The 15238-nt window shown below is 49.9% G+C and overlaps 1 protein-coding gene across 1 annotated transcript in view; it reads right to left on the bottom strand.

Moving 5' to 3' along the window:
* Nucleotides 1-4272: 4272 nt before the first annotated feature.
* Nucleotides 4273-15238, bottom strand: part of ARHGAP10 (Rho GTPase activating protein 10) — a 314545-nt gene continuing 303579 nt past the window's right edge. The window contains exons 21-23 of the mRNA XM_059373466.1: nucleotides 14752-14904; nucleotides 13490-13581; nucleotides 4273-5021 (exon numbers count right to left, since the gene is read on the bottom strand). Coding sequence (XP_059229449.1) covers nucleotides 4933-5021; nucleotides 13490-13581; nucleotides 14752-14904 — 334 coding nt within the window. The 3' untranslated portion in view covers nucleotides 4273-4932. The remainder of the gene's footprint in view (nucleotides 5022-13489; nucleotides 13582-14751; nucleotides 14905-15238) is intronic.

Here is a 15238-nt window from a genome sequence, read left to right as displayed (position 1 = left end):
TCCAGGCACCCCAAAATGTGGTGTTTTAATGACCTTTTATTATTAGGTCTCATGAGTTTATGAATCAGCTTGGAGGGTCCTGCTGATGTGGACCAGGGTTGGCTGAGGTAGCCCTACTCGTGCTTCTGTAGTTAACCATCAGTGGACTGGTCTAGGATGGTTTTGCAATACTTTTCACGCCTCTGATTGTATCCAGTTTGCTCCTGTTCCATTAGCCAAAACCAGTTATAAGGTCAAACCTTGAGTCAGCGTAGGAGGGCTCTACAAAAGGGATGTGGATTCATAGAGGGCTGAAATTTGTGATCATTCAATCAATCTACCACGGGCAATTACTCTGATGCTTTTTCACAGAACTGCTGTTACCAGGACAGCACTTTCCAGTTTATTGGTGGTCTGAAAACCCCATTTCTTTGGCTCTTCATGCCCTGGGCCAGCCTGGTCCAGAGAGGGTCACAGCTCCTGGGAAGACTGGCTGAGCTGGGTCGGATCATGCTCCTCCTACTCTCTGAGTTGCTGTTTGCCATGTTGCCTCATTTGCTAAATCCTCCAAGGAAGAACTTCACGACACCAGCACATGGCACTGAGCTGCCTAAAGGAATCTGGTGTGTTAACTGTCCAGGTCCAAAGTGTGGGTGTCTTCTTGGGCAAAATGCAGAAATCTGCTTTCCAATCAAGTTTATCTCCTCATAGCAAGGAATTCCCCCAAGGTATTCCTCTAACCAGTAGACTGAGACTTTTTGCAGACATGAGCATCAAAGAGGCTATGTCAGGTTACCCAAGTGCGGTAGCAATAAATTACCACCCAAGCCGGTGAAGGACAAAGAGTGCTGACAAGCTTCTGAGAAGACATTTGCAGAGCCACACACTCCTGGAATAACATCTTTGGGCAAAGGAAGGAAGGGAAATTGGGTGGCTCAGGCAGATTCAGAAAGTCATGGAAAACATCTGGCTGAGAGGAGGAGTCACCAAGACTGACTTGGAGAGATTGGAGGGGAAACAAGAAGGTGAGAAGGAGCTTAGCACTGAGGTAAACAGGGAACAAAGACAAGGCCAAGATGACAGAGGCAGAGTATGTTCTTGGGAAGGCAGGGAAAGACCAGACGACATAGGGGCAAGGACCAAGAACTGGCCTTTGGAGAAGGACCTGGAGAAAAGCAGCAGGTGGCCAGGAGACAAAAGGAGGGGAAAGACTAATTCCTACCACCAGGGTACCCTGCCAGCTGTCTTTTCCCAGCTCCATTTACCAAACTCTGTTTCCAGCTGTGCACCCTTCAGCCACTTAATGTCACCTGCTGGTCACACCATCCCAGTGAGGTCAGTAGTGCTCTCTCCACAGAAGCAGAAAGAGATCAAGTTCACTTGCCCAGGGTAGAAAATAGTGAAAAAAGTTTCAAAATAGGTTTTTTTCAACTTGAAACCCATACAGGTAGCCACTGTATTAGTCCCCTAGGAATGCTGTATAAGGTACCACAAACCATTGGCTGCAAGTCTGAGATCGAGGTATTATTGGCAGTGTTGGTTCCTTCTGAGGGCCGTGAGGGAGGGATCTGTTCTGGACTTCCCCTTTTGCCTCGTGGATAGCTATCCTCTCCCTGTGTGTCTCTTCACATTGTCTTCCTTCTACGTACATCTGTCTCTGTGTCCAAATTTCCCCTTTTTATAAGGATACCAGTCATACTGGATCAAAATCTGTACTGACCTCACCATAACTAATTACACCTGAGATGATCTTATTTCCAAATGAGGTCACATTCTGAGGTACTAGGAATTAGGAATTCAGCACACGAATTTGGGAAGGGGAATGCAAATCAACCCATGAATCTGGGACAGGGAGTGCAAATCAACCCAAAACAGCCATTGTCCCCTACTGGCTGGCCCCCAGAGGCAAGATGGTACAGCAGAAAGAACATGATTAGCTGACTGAACCTGAGCAAAACTCTTTGTCCTTGAGGGCCTCCATTTCCCCATCTATAAAATGGGACAAATTCTCCTGGGTCATTCAGTCTGTATGAGGAAAGAATGAGTGAAAAACATCCGTTGCTGGCACAGACAATCCACTGCTCCCACACCACAGCCCACACCCCCAACTGCAGATGTTTCTGCTACCACAAAGGAGAGGGGGAACCCCACAAGCTCTTTGGCTCTAATCTCACATGGCATCTTCTTTATAGGCACAGAGATTTCCCGAACAGGCTCTTGGATGATGCAATCAGAAAGCCCCATAGACAGTCCCATGGCAAGCAGAAACACAAAATCTGAGTGTCTGCTTTTGGCCAAAGCTCCCTTGGTGACTCTCAATGAACACAGTGGACTGAGAGGTCAGAGCCCTGCAGATGGTCAGGGCCTGAGCAGAAACACAGAAACACATCCACCCTATTTTTCATCTGGGGGAATGAAGACCATCTGTCATTTAAGCGAACACCTCACGATCCCGTTACAAAGTATACTCTGGGCCAGACCCAGAGGGGAGCTTCCTACCTGGAGGTCCCGGCAAGCTGGCCGACCAGTCCCACTGGCAGAGACAGACATCCCTGGCTGCTCCCTGGTGCTCCTCCTCAGCTTGCCACAGGAGGGGTCTTCAGAGCCTGGGGCTATTGGGGCCCTTGCACCCAGCATGTTCTGGGGCTTCGTGACCACCCCATCAGCCCCCTATGGAACACAAATGGCCCTGATGCCAAAGGTGTAATTGAGTCATGGTGGAAACAATACAGGGAAAGCAGGTCCCATTTACTAAACACATACCACACGCTGGGCATGCCACTTGGGTTACATCATTCCAAACCAAACCTCTGGCTATCATTTTCTTTTTAGGAGGAAGAAACAGAACCAGAGTCAATTTAATTGACCCAGAATCACACAGGTAGTTATTGAGTAGCAATTTCCTTGACCAAGTAAGGGGTGGTAAACACACTTTGGGGGTTGCCAGCCATTGGGCAGGGAACAGCAGGTAGGGTGCACCTCACTGTCAAGGATGGAAATTGCCTGTAAGCAAGCAAATCAATCAGGTCTTGGTGCAGTGGGGCTTGTCTGTAATGCCTCATGGGGATCTAGCAATTGGGAAAACTGCCAGATCACCCCCAGTGCTATACTGAGCCCACGCTGAGTACCCAGACCTTTGCACTGTGCTGCAGAGGGCTTTCTTAAAGTGGGACACATCAGTTAAGGGCTTCTCATAAACCAAGTTTCCCTTCCACATCCCAAGCAGCGCAGTGAGCAGGAGGCGATAACTCAGAAAACAGAATGCTGGACTGGCCGTCACCCAGAGGCCCTGGGCTCCTTGGCAATCTCAGGCCTCTCCCCTAGGCCCACAGATCAGTTTTTTCAACTAGATCGCACTTGGACTGTCTTTATTTTTATGTAAAACATGGATGCTTTTCAACAGGCCCATTCCCTTTGTATACCCTTTACCCTAAACTTGACACCCAACATGGTCCAGGGAGGTGACTTCAAACCTGATAACCAGCAAGCTCTCGAATCGACTCATCTGGGGAAGAGGCGGCAGACACATGCTTCCTGCAGCAAATTCTTAGGAGCAAAGTCTGACAGGCTGAGGAGCCTCCCTTCTGTGGGGAAGAGAGACCCACCCCCAGGCCGCCACAGCAGGGTGAGGCAGGCTTTAGATCATAAGGCTCCTCAAAAGGAGCTCCACACTCCAAGGACTCCAGATCAGGGGATGAGGGAGAAGTTGGTTTGGTCTGTGCCTGGGACCAAGACGGAAGCATCCCAGCGGCCGCCCCTCATCCTCGACACACACACAGCAGGGGTGTCATCATGGGCAGGGTCATGGCTGAGACTCCTCCAGGAATGGTCTGGATGCCTGACCAGTCGCTCCACTGCCCAGCTTAAGGCAGATCGAGAGATTAGTGCTGAGGCCCAGCAAACAGAGGGAACACGGGCTGGGGGTGGGGGTGGAGGGGAATGGAGCCGCCCAGTGAAGCAAGTCATGAGGCCCGGCCCTGACGCAGCTCACGCATGAACCACCGGGGAGCACAGCCCCAGCCCCACTCCTACTCAGGAGTCACACACGCCATAAGGGAAGGCCTGTTCAGGGGGCTGGAGGTGGCCAGCCAGGATTTCACACGCCAGAGAAGGCTGCCACCCTCAGGAACACAGCCTACTGTGAAAAAGCAAGGCTCCTTGTGGATAAACTCTACCTGTGGGCACGTGCCAACATCAGAGGAAAATGAATTTCTACACACTGGGTGCCCAATCATAAAACATTACAGAGGGAATGAGTTCCATGATCTCTTCCCCACACTGTCACACACAAAATCAAATAGTAAATTACATTTTATTTCATTTACAGAGAAGTTGGGGCAAAAAGGTGGTGTCTGGAAAACAGCACACAGGTGAGAAGCACCAACGAGAAGCCTGTTATAAATACACAGGTGCGCTCTAAGTAGAGTGAATGTGGGGCCCTGGGAGGCCGTCTAAGCAGGAGCATCTCTCTGCTGCCCTCTGGGTTTGGACCCTTCCCCGCCTGCCAGCAGCAGCCCCCTCCACACCCCATCCACCACAGCCAAGAGCACAGGCCACACACACCCCCACGAGTAAGTGAAGTTCCCTTTCACATCTCAGCAGCAGGTGTGCAGGGAGCTGCCCGGTGGAGCCGTCACCACGGGGGAGGCTGGGCAGGCTGAGGACAGGATAATTAAAAACTCACAGTCCAAAGTCCCAAGGCTTGACACGTGAAAAGTCCACCCTGTCAATCCTGACGCCCTTCTCCAGCTCCACAGGCCGAAGCAGTTCCCTGCGGTACGTCCTCTACCCCTGCCTCGGGCAGTAGGTCCCCCTCCCTGCCCCTGGAGTGCCCATTGGTGATGTGGAGTTCCTGTGTCCAGGTGGCTGTGGGTTCTGCCCTGGAGGCAGAAGGCCGGTTCCCAGGTGCCAAGGTCCACGTGGGGCCTCACGTGGGGCCTCAATGGCCAGGCACTAGAGCAGCTTGACGTAATTCTGTGGGATCAGCCCCCTCTTGCCATTCAGGGTCCCTTCTAGCCAGCCGGGTTCCCTCGAGGTTTGCACTGAAAAGAAAGAGAAATCACTTTTTATCAAAACGCTCCCAAGTCCTTGTTTCCTGAGGAATTCACTGCACCACTGTGTACATTAAAGGCTCAACCAGAAGAGAAGGGGGCCCATGGCCAGGTACAAGTGCTATTTATAGGATCTGCCCCTCAGCCACTACAGTCCCCATCATTCCTCCTGCAGCAGCCTCCTAACCAGTCCCCCAGCTTCTCGTCTGGGTCCTTCTAATCCCCATGCACAAAGGAGCTCAGGGAACTCTCTAGAACACGGAGCTGATGACATTCCCCTGCTTGAAGGCTGGCAGGGACAGGAACAGACCTCAGCATCTACTGGTCAGGTTCACAGACACCCGGTCCTGCCCAAATCCCCAACCTCCCCTCTTACTCCCCACCAACACGGTGCCTTCTGCCTCTTCACCAGGTGGTCTTCCTCTTAGAGACCTTTACATGCCCTGTCCTCTGGGGAGACTCCCTCGACCATTTCCAGCACTCCCCAGGCCTCACGGACATGTCTGGGCACCTGTCTCTATGCCACACAGGATGGGGTGCTCCTGCGGTCGGGGCCTAGGCCGCACACATCTGAACACAGTGTGGGGCAAACTGTAGGCGTCCAGAAGTATCCATGACAGATACAAAAAAGGACTGCAGGCTGGACAGCAAAGGGCGCAGGGTCCAGGCACTGGTCACCAGGCTTTGGAAGTAAAATACAGCAGCATTTAATGGCCCCAACTGTGGGCAAGCCGCACTCAGGCCTCGGCCAGGGCCAGGAGTGAAGTGGCGGCTGCGTGTGGAAAGGGGAAGACACAGACGGCCCGGAGCTGGCCGAGCCACGCAGCTGGGATTCACCCCCCAGAAGAACAACTACCTGGTGTCAGAAACTGGTACACCCAGCCCCGGGCCCACCACACAAAACCTGCACCTAACAGTACTTTCCTCGGTGTGCACCACACGTTCTTGATTCTCTTCTGAAAGGCTGACTCCAGCTCAGCCAAGCGGAGTTCGTCACCCACTGGTGTGTGGCGGCCACCGTGCGACCTCCGCACACCTGCTCCCTCGGCTCCGAGGCTCCTCGTCCGCCCAGGACTGGATGACACCTCCTCAGCCTGCAAAGAGCAGCTGGGGCGTCCTGCCCGCCGAGGCCAGCCTAGTGCTCCAGACTAAGTCAGGGACCCCCTGGACACACCAGTCATGTACCGTGGGGGAAGGGGGGGGCGCGGGTGTGAGCGAGAGTGAGACAGAGAGAGGGTGGGAGGTTGACTGTGACTCTCCTTCTTCCACTCTAGGTTCTAACATGACACTGGGATCCCTAGCATCATGCCGGGCACATGAGGAATTGTTTAAAGAATGAATAAGCAAATGAACAAGGCACGTGCTTCCCGGGCAGTCCAGCAGCCGGTCACCTTCTTTGCTCGCTCACTGATTTCTAGCCTGGAACTGGTCCTCGGAGCAGGATTTTCTCACTTATTCCACCTCCCCTGCCCCCAAGCTGGCAATGTCATCAGAACAGCAACCTGGAGAGCCTCCATGGAAAGGGGCCCTGGGCTCAGGACAGACTGCCTGGAGGGGAGTCTCCCAGCGGACAGATGAGAGCCAGGTGCACCTGGGGAACGACTGAACCCTCGGAGCCCCGCCCAGCCTCCTCCCCTGCAAAATGGGTTACCAGCACTTGGCCTGGAGGAATGCTACAAGGAGTTCGTAAAATAGCTTATGGAAGAGCACCTTGGAGTTGCTCACTGTTTCTTCTCCTATATACAATGAACGCCCACTCTTCCCCGAGTGGGTATTAATAGACACAGGCCGAACAGAAGAGAAAGAAAGGTAATTTCCCATAACGCTGGGGGTGAAGAAGGCCTAAATGTGGGAAACCAAGTGGGGTCAGGAACCCTGCACCAACCCTCTTACAGACCGAGGGCCTTCTCCACACCTCACCCGCTGCCTTCACAGCCCTCATCTCCCCAAAGGGCATGAGAGAAAGGTCACCAATGTAGAGAAGGGACTGAGGAGACTCTCACAGTATCCAAGAGCCTGGAAGTGGCCAACGGCTGGGAAGGGGAGGGAAGAGAGCAAAGCACCCATAGCTGGGCCTGCCCAAGCCCAGGAAAGGGGGCTCAAAGGCTACGGATGAGGCCTGTGAGGGTCTCATCACCTGTATGAAGACTTATCCCCTCCTGGGAGCATCAGATCCCAGAAGACCCACCCTAGGCTCCAAGCTATATACTTGGCTGATCAAACCGCTTCCTCCAATGGCAGTATGAAAGTTCCATGTGTCAGCCTGGTGAGGCCATGGTACCCACGTGTTATTCTACCTGTTTAGATGTAATGAACAGGGAAATCAGTAGACTCAGCAAAGCAGATAACTGGCCAGGATATGGGTGGGCCTCACCCAATAAGTTGAAGGCATGCATGGAACAAAGACTCCCACAAAGGAGAGGGTGCCCTGCCCTTGGCCTGCTTTTGGACACAGACTACAACTACTCCCTGGGTCTCCGGCCCATTGGCCTACCCTGCAGGTTGTGCGTCTCCCACAACTGCATGAGCCAATAGCTATCTATGGAAAGTGATCCACTCATTCACAGACACAGTCACATCCCATGTGTTCTATTTCTCTGGAGAACCCTAATGCAGGCCGTTTCAGAGATAAGTGCCTCATTGTGGGGGAAGATTCTGACTCCAAGAGGCAGTGAGTATAAGTGAAACAAGGTCCTGGCTGGAACCCTGGCACCTTCAGGACTGAGCAACCCTGGTTGATTTACTTCATCTCCTCTGACCTCCATGCTCCTCTTTTCTAAAAGAGGGGAAGCGATAACTCATTTGAAGTTACTGCAAAGACTAAAATGAGACAATTTACATGAAGTGTGATGCCACACATACACCACGTCCACGCCCTGTGCACCACAAGAAAGGGCCCTGCCCTGCCACTTATGAGCCGTGTGGCCCTGGGAGAGTCACAGATCCTGAGGAACCCAATCACTGTGTGATGACAATTAAACCAGTGCTCCCTAGTACAACTGTTTCTATTGTTATGAAATATATACACAATTTACCATTTTAATCATTGGGAAGCATGCAATTCGATGGTATTAAGAAGAGTCACAATGTTGTGACCACCAGCACCATCTCCATCCACAGAGCTTTTACACCTTTCCAGACTGAAACTCTCTTTCCCTTCAACACTAACTCTCCATCTCCTCCCCAGGCTCCTGGGACCCTCCATGCTACTTGCTGTCTCTGTGAATTTGCCTATTATAGATATTACATATAAATGGAATTACACCGAATTAGGTCTTTTGTGACTGTCTTATTTCCCTTAACATAATACCTTCAAGGTTCACCTATGTTGGAGCATGTCTCAGCATTTCATTCCTTTTATGGCTGAATATTCCACTATACGTTTATCTACTACATTTTATCTGCTCATCTGTCAATGAACATTCGGGTGTTCCCCCTTTTGGCTACTGTGAAAATGCAGCTGTGAACATGGATGTCCAAACACCAGGAACATGAGTCCCTGCTTTCAAGTCTTTGTGTACACATCCAAGTGGAACTGGACTGAATGGTAACCTTGTGACTCATCTGTTTAAGGAACTTCCACGCCGTCAATGTGGTTCTGGCCAGGCTCAGAAATAAGCAAAATAAACAGCATATTATTTTGAGATCTGTACGTGTGCGATGAAGCTGGGTTTTCACCATAGCTGGGGTAAGAGAATGAGATACAGTGTTCAACTCCTGATGAGCTCGAGGTGGTGTGGGGGGCATTAGGTGAGGATCTGGCAGAGGAACAGCTCTGTGTCAGTCATGCGCTGTAGCTCCCTGGTGTCCACTATATTATGATGATGCTTCATAACACTTGAATATTTGTCATATGTGTTGTTTTTATTATGCTTAAAAAAAAAAAAAACCCACCCAAACCAGAACTGAGTCCATATTCTGTTCTGAAGAAAGCTTCTTTCAAATTATTCTTGTAACTGGCTCCCATGCCCCTGTTATTATGAGGATGCCATGGGAAAACCACAGTGAGATTTCACCTTGTACCCATTAGGATGACTGTTATCAAAAACACAGAACAAAACAAACCTGAGCAACGATGTGGAGTAATCGGAACCTTTGTGCCTTGTTGGTAGGAATGTAACATGGTGCATGGAGCAATGTGAATGTAACAGAGCTGTTCCTCTGCCAGATCCTCACCTAATGCCCCCCACACCACCTCGAGCTCATCAGGAGTTGAACACTGTATCTCATTCTCTTACCCCAGCTATGGTGAAAACCCAGCTTCATCACACACGTACAGATCTCAAAATAATATGCTGTTTATTTTGCTTATTTCTGAGCCTGGCCAGAACCACATTGAATAGAGCCTTCTGGCACTCACCTTTTTTTTTTTTTTTTTTTTTTTTTTTTTAATTAACATGTAATGATTCCCAAAGGTTAGGAATATATCTAGGAATACAACTGTTGGGTTGTGGGGTCTGTACAGATTCAACCTGCCAAGATAATGCTAAATTGTTCTGCAAGGATTACTCTTTATATATTTGAGATCTTTAAAACGAATCACCTGGAGTTTTAAAAGATTAATCTGGGCCGCACCTGCTCCCCAAAGCATTGGCTCAATCACATATCCACATGGAAACGAACAGTCTGGGAAGCGCTGCTGAGAGATGGCCAGCTCCCAGACACCCTCCCACCAGGGGGCCCCTTCCAGTCGTGCCTGGCAGCCTACAGAGAGGGACACCGCTCCCTACTCTGATCATCTGCCAGCTGAAGGACCGCCTATCTGGAAAGAAAGCAGGACTGACTGGCCACCCAGCAAACGTGTTTCCAGAGTTGCCCAGGCCCAGAGAGAAGGGAAGGTCCATAGGGCAGTCCCAGGAATAGAGGCTGCCCTGAAACTTCACCAACATCACCTTCCTAGGGGATGTGGGAGGCACTTCCCCGGAACAACGGCTAAGCATTCATGTGTCTACGATACAGATCAATCTTCAGCCTAGAATTTAAACTCAAAACCTACCTTCAGATCCACACGGTAAGAGGAAAAGAGCAAGGAAGAACTATCAAGCTACTTCATTACTAAAGATCCCTTTCTCTTCCACACTCTGGTTCAGGGTTTCTCACTGTCGTGTACATTACAAACCACAGAGCTACTGATGATGTAGCCCATGGGCCACTTTAACCTGGATTTTGTCTTTACCAAAGGGCACTGGATGCCATAAACCAAATTCCTATGTTGCCCATATGAGGTACAAAAGGGGATTACACTGCAAGAGGCTTTACGATAGCTGCTAAGGCTCCAGTGCAAGTGAACACAGAAAAAGGTCTCAGACATTTTGGAGGCCAGAGTATTGCTGGTGTGCACAAAGGAGGTGGTCCTGGCCGTATTCCCATGGCCAGTGCTGTCACAGTGGCCACGAAGAGCTCTGCCTTGCTTCATGGAAGCTGAGGCCAGATGAGCTGCCCATCTGTCCTACTCTGTGTCAGTCCCCAGAAGGGAAGATCCCAAACCATTCAAGGAAGAGCTTCTCTACACATTCTAAGCAAGCACCCAATGAATTATGCATTTTCTGCTAAGAGATCTATTACACACAGAGATGAAAATACAGAGTAAAAAGAATAAATGCTGTTTAAGAGCCTTTGACATTCTGTACCTTTTAAGAACTAGCCCTAAGACACAGCAAGTGTCAGGGTGTAGGTTCTGAATGTGCTCCTCTGTGTCAGCCATGCTTCTCTGTGCACCTGTGGTAGGACCACAGGGAGCATATACAGGACAAGGTGCTCACATAAAATAAGATGCTCACGTGCTTGGGTAAGGGAAAGTGGCAACATGTCAACAAGGCAGGTGCAAAGCAGCTGGCCTTGAGGGAGGGACTGAGGAACCACTGAACCAAGTGACCCAGACAGAGATAGTCTCCAGCACTCCAGGGAACCAGGTCTGTAGGAGGCAGCACGGAGCCCACCCACAGCACACCATAGTGCGCCAAGCATGGCTCCCTGCTTGGCAACATCCTCCGTGGACATCTGTGCTGTTCTCAAAGCCCCACCTACATCTATGGCTCCAAAAGCTACCTTGACACCACATCACTCTTACAGGCATCCTTGAAGATGAGGATGGGGAACTGGATCCAGAGAGAGCTTAAAGAACTTGTCCAAAGGTACAGGGAAAGTAGAAAAGCCAATCTGATCTTAAGCAAAATAATGACATGTGTGCGTGTGTGTGTGTGTCTCCTGCAAATCATTTAGGGACGTCAGAGGTAGAGAAGCTCAGTCTCTCGTGTCTGACATCTGCTAGTCTTTCCCCTGTTACCCATGCTGGCAGAAACTGGATTTGGTTGAGGTCCTGACACTCATTCACAAGTCTGTGTGCCCAGAGGAGGGGCCCCCATGGTTCGGATTGCCCTAAGCCCTGGCCAGTGTCAGTTTTAGGATGAGCATCTGACCTTGTGCTGACTACTGAAACATGAGGACAGGTAAACTAGGGAACCTGTTCTGGGAAAGTTTTCCCATTCTTAAAAAACACAAGGATGAGGCATGCCCTTCTGCGAGGGTCCAGCACAGCTATGACATCTGGACTGGCAGCCATCTCATCCCACTGGGGAAGCCAGCCAGAGGCCCCTGACCACAAGCCCTGAATGGCTCAGAAGAGACAGATCTACTGTGATGGTGATGTTATCTTTGAGAATGTGAATTAACCAAACCTTCCCGACTTAATCACCGTAAGAGCCAATCCGTTTTCGTGACTGAGAACTGGCTGTATCGGTCTTTGTTACTTGCAGCCAAAGACATCCTCACAGATATACCTTCTACAAAGGTAAATATCTCATGAACAATACATTCCAATACAGGGATTTCAGAAGCTCCCAATCAGGTCTAATCACACGACGTAAAAATTCACCATCATTTCTCAAATGGGTGGGTTTCGACACTACTGCCTCAACGTTCCCTCCTGCCCTGTGGGGTGCCAGTGTGTGACAGGCCTGGAGTAGGGCGGATATTTTACCACGCTCTCCTCGCAAAAATCGCACATATATGTGTTTCGGTGATTGAGGAATGACCTTGCTTCTACTCCAAGAACAAAATTCCTCTATAAAGTATAATTCTGTCATATGTGGGGTTCTGGTGGGAGTGTTGTTTGTTTTCTGGCACTATCAGGAGTCCCTGGCTCTCAAGAGTATATACCACACACAGGCAGAAATGCATTCTAAATGAGGCAACTGGCAGGGCGCTGGGGTGGCTCAGCTGGTTAAATGTCTGACACTTCTTGATTTTGACTCAGGTCATGATCTCAGGGTCATGAGACCAAGCCCATCAGGCCCTGTACTGGGTGTGGAGCCTGCTTAAGATCGCCTCTCTCTTCCCTTCCCTCGGTCCCTCCCCCTCCCTCTCTAAACAAACAAACAAACAAACAAACAGGCAACTTGCTTTCTAAAAAAGACAATCAGGGGTGCCTGGGTGGCTCAGCGGGTTAAGCCTCTGCCTTCGGCTGGGTTGTGATCTCAGGGTCCTGGGATCAAGCCCCACATCGGGGTCTCTGCTTGGCAAGGGTCTGATTCCCGCCCCCCTCCCCTGCCTGCCTCTCTGCCTACTTGTGATCTCTCTTTCTGTCAAATAAATAAATAAATAAATAAATAAACAATCGCCAGCAAACACTGCATGACTGACGATATACCACTAAGTGTTGTGTTGATATATTCCACATATTCCAGACATTCTGGCTGACCGACCATTCCATTCAAACATATAAGATCCTCACTGCCTCCCCAGAACTCTTTTGGGCAGCTCCACCCACACGCATCACTGTTTCCACAGCAACCAGTGAATTTCATAATGAGTAAGACTGTTAAGGAAGAAATCAGGAGAGGGGGAAAAGAGATAAACAATGAACCATAGGAGAAATCTGTGAAACATTAAGCCAGGTAGAGCTCCTAAATGCTTGCGCGTGAATATTAAAGACTCAGACAAAATCCAATACACAAAGTCAATACCCAGATCCAGAGAGTCACACATTATCCAAATGAGCAAAAATCACGTAAAGCGTAAGAATGGGAAGGGAACTATAAACCAACATTTTTGACAAGAGTACTCTTCTGTAACTCAGATTTGGCAAACCTGACACATTTAAGAGGTTTGGCTGGGGACTGTGGGAGAGGAAAACAAAGGATGCAAATTAGACGTATTTCTTAATTCCAAATGGCACTAGCTTCTTTACATCAGGAGAAAGGTATCCTAAACAAAGATTCACAAGAGTTCAAAGGGCTGGAGAATCATAAAGATGAAAGCTGAAGTGGAGTTCCATGGCCCTCCCTGCTCCCGGCCACCGGTGTTCAGTTCCTGGCAGCCAACGGGGCCAGCTCTCTCCCACCCAAAGGTCAAGGGATGGACGTGTGCCCCTGACAACCCCATAACCAGTGACTGCTTACTCTGGATTGTAGACATTCGGAGGGGACAGAACATATGCTACCACGGAGCAAAACACTTACCGTCCTCAAAAATTGCTCCTATCTCAAAAGATAATTCTGAGCTGTGTTCTGCTTCGCATGGATATACCGCTCGAGCCTTCCGATTGACAACGCTGAGAAGGGAACATGAAAGACACAAATTAAAACGTGAAAAACCAGGAGGGGGAACCTCACCTCCCCCCCAAGCCCACCCCTTCCCAAATCTCATTTACATACCACCAGTGGGACAACTTCAAAAAAAAAAAAAAAAAACAAACCAACCAAATAGCAGTGAAATGAACACCAGGCACAGCTACAGCACTTGATTTTCAAGTAAATGATGGGTTTCAAATTCAAATCTTTCTTCAGGGAGCTTCTCCGAGAAGCTTTCACTGAACCTCATCACCTAATTCTCCTCTCTGCCTGGTGGAATGCCGTTTCCTATCGTTCAGCATTATGGGAGCCACAGGGTGTTTACTTCTAAGCACCATGTTCCTCTATTAGGAAAAGCACCCTATCTTGAGACAGAAGGCGAGGCAGTGAAGGGCAGAGGTGCACGTGCCCCGAGTGACTTGGGCAGTGCACAGCGGAAATCTGTCCACACGGATAGTCTGCTTCCACACCACTCTGGAAGGAGTTTGTGGCTCTGAGTCGGGTCTTCTCTATTGGACCCCCCTTGCGTCTGCCTCCAAAATGCATTTCAAGGCTAATAAGCTTCTCGCTGCTTATCAAAATGCCCTCTGTGCCCTTCTGGGGAAAGAGCACGCCAGGCGAGGAGGGAAACCATGGTGTCAGCCAGATGCAGACTGAAGCAGAAGGAAGTGCCCCACCTCACTGGAGTGGGGGAAGCCAGGGAAGACAAGAACTTCAGCCGACCACCCAAGATGAAGGGCTTACTAGGCCAGCTCCTTTGACTTCTGCACAATGGGCCCATTAAATGGCCATGTTAACCACTGTTCCTGGGACCCTGTTCACTTTCTTAAAAAAAAAAAAAAAGTACTTTATATTCATGTATAATGAGCTCTTCCAAAATAAATGGCTTCATCAACGCATAAGAAGCACCAAACAAAATAGAGGAGGACAGCAGATTCAAGCAGCTCTCACATAAGCCAAATTTCTCCAGAGAATGTATTTGCTCTTGAACCAAGCACCGCCTGAGACAAGGTGGTCAATGTCACGCATGAGCTCCAGGAGGCTTGAAGAACCTGAGCATCCACTTTCATGTGGGGAACACAAAAAGCTGCTCAGGCTGATCGGGCCTGGGTGCTGCCCCGGTCTTCGACATCATTCTCCACTCCCCATACCTTTCCGGCGGCTTGTCCACTATGGCGGCAGGCAGAGAGAGGGGGGAAGGCGGGGGCTTGGGTGAAGGAGGTGTAACAGCCGGGCTGCAGCTCGGTGTGGTCGGGGACTGTGTGTTAAGCCACTGGACCATGGGCGATCGTGTCTGGCAGGGGCTGCAGACAGAAGTTCGAAGGACAGGATTAATAGTATAAAAGCCACAGAAAACCAAATACATGACACCCCATTCCTAAATGGCTAAGACAATAGCTTCCTTATCTCCCCCAGTGACCAGAATGGGACTGAATTCTCACTAGGTCTGTAGCCCCAAGAACCACAGTCCAAAGGAGAGATGCCTCGTATTTCTCCAGGTATGTGGACAAGGTCAAGTCTTGTCCAACCTAGCACTGTATCCAGTTCACTAATTAGGACACTAGAATCCAACTGCCATGACCAGTTACTTGGACTTTGAAGTGCTCATGTTCTCTGCTTATAAGTGAAGTGTCAGAA

Source organism: Mustela nigripes, chromosome 1, assembly GCF_022355385.1.
Source record: "Mustela nigripes isolate SB6536 chromosome 1, MUSNIG.SB6536, whole genome shotgun sequence".
NCBI classification, from domain to species: Eukaryota; Metazoa; Chordata; class Mammalia; order Carnivora; family Mustelidae; genus Mustela; species Mustela nigripes.
The sequence above is the reverse complement of the archived record's forward strand: the minus strand, read 5'-3'. Positions and strand labels throughout refer to the sequence as shown.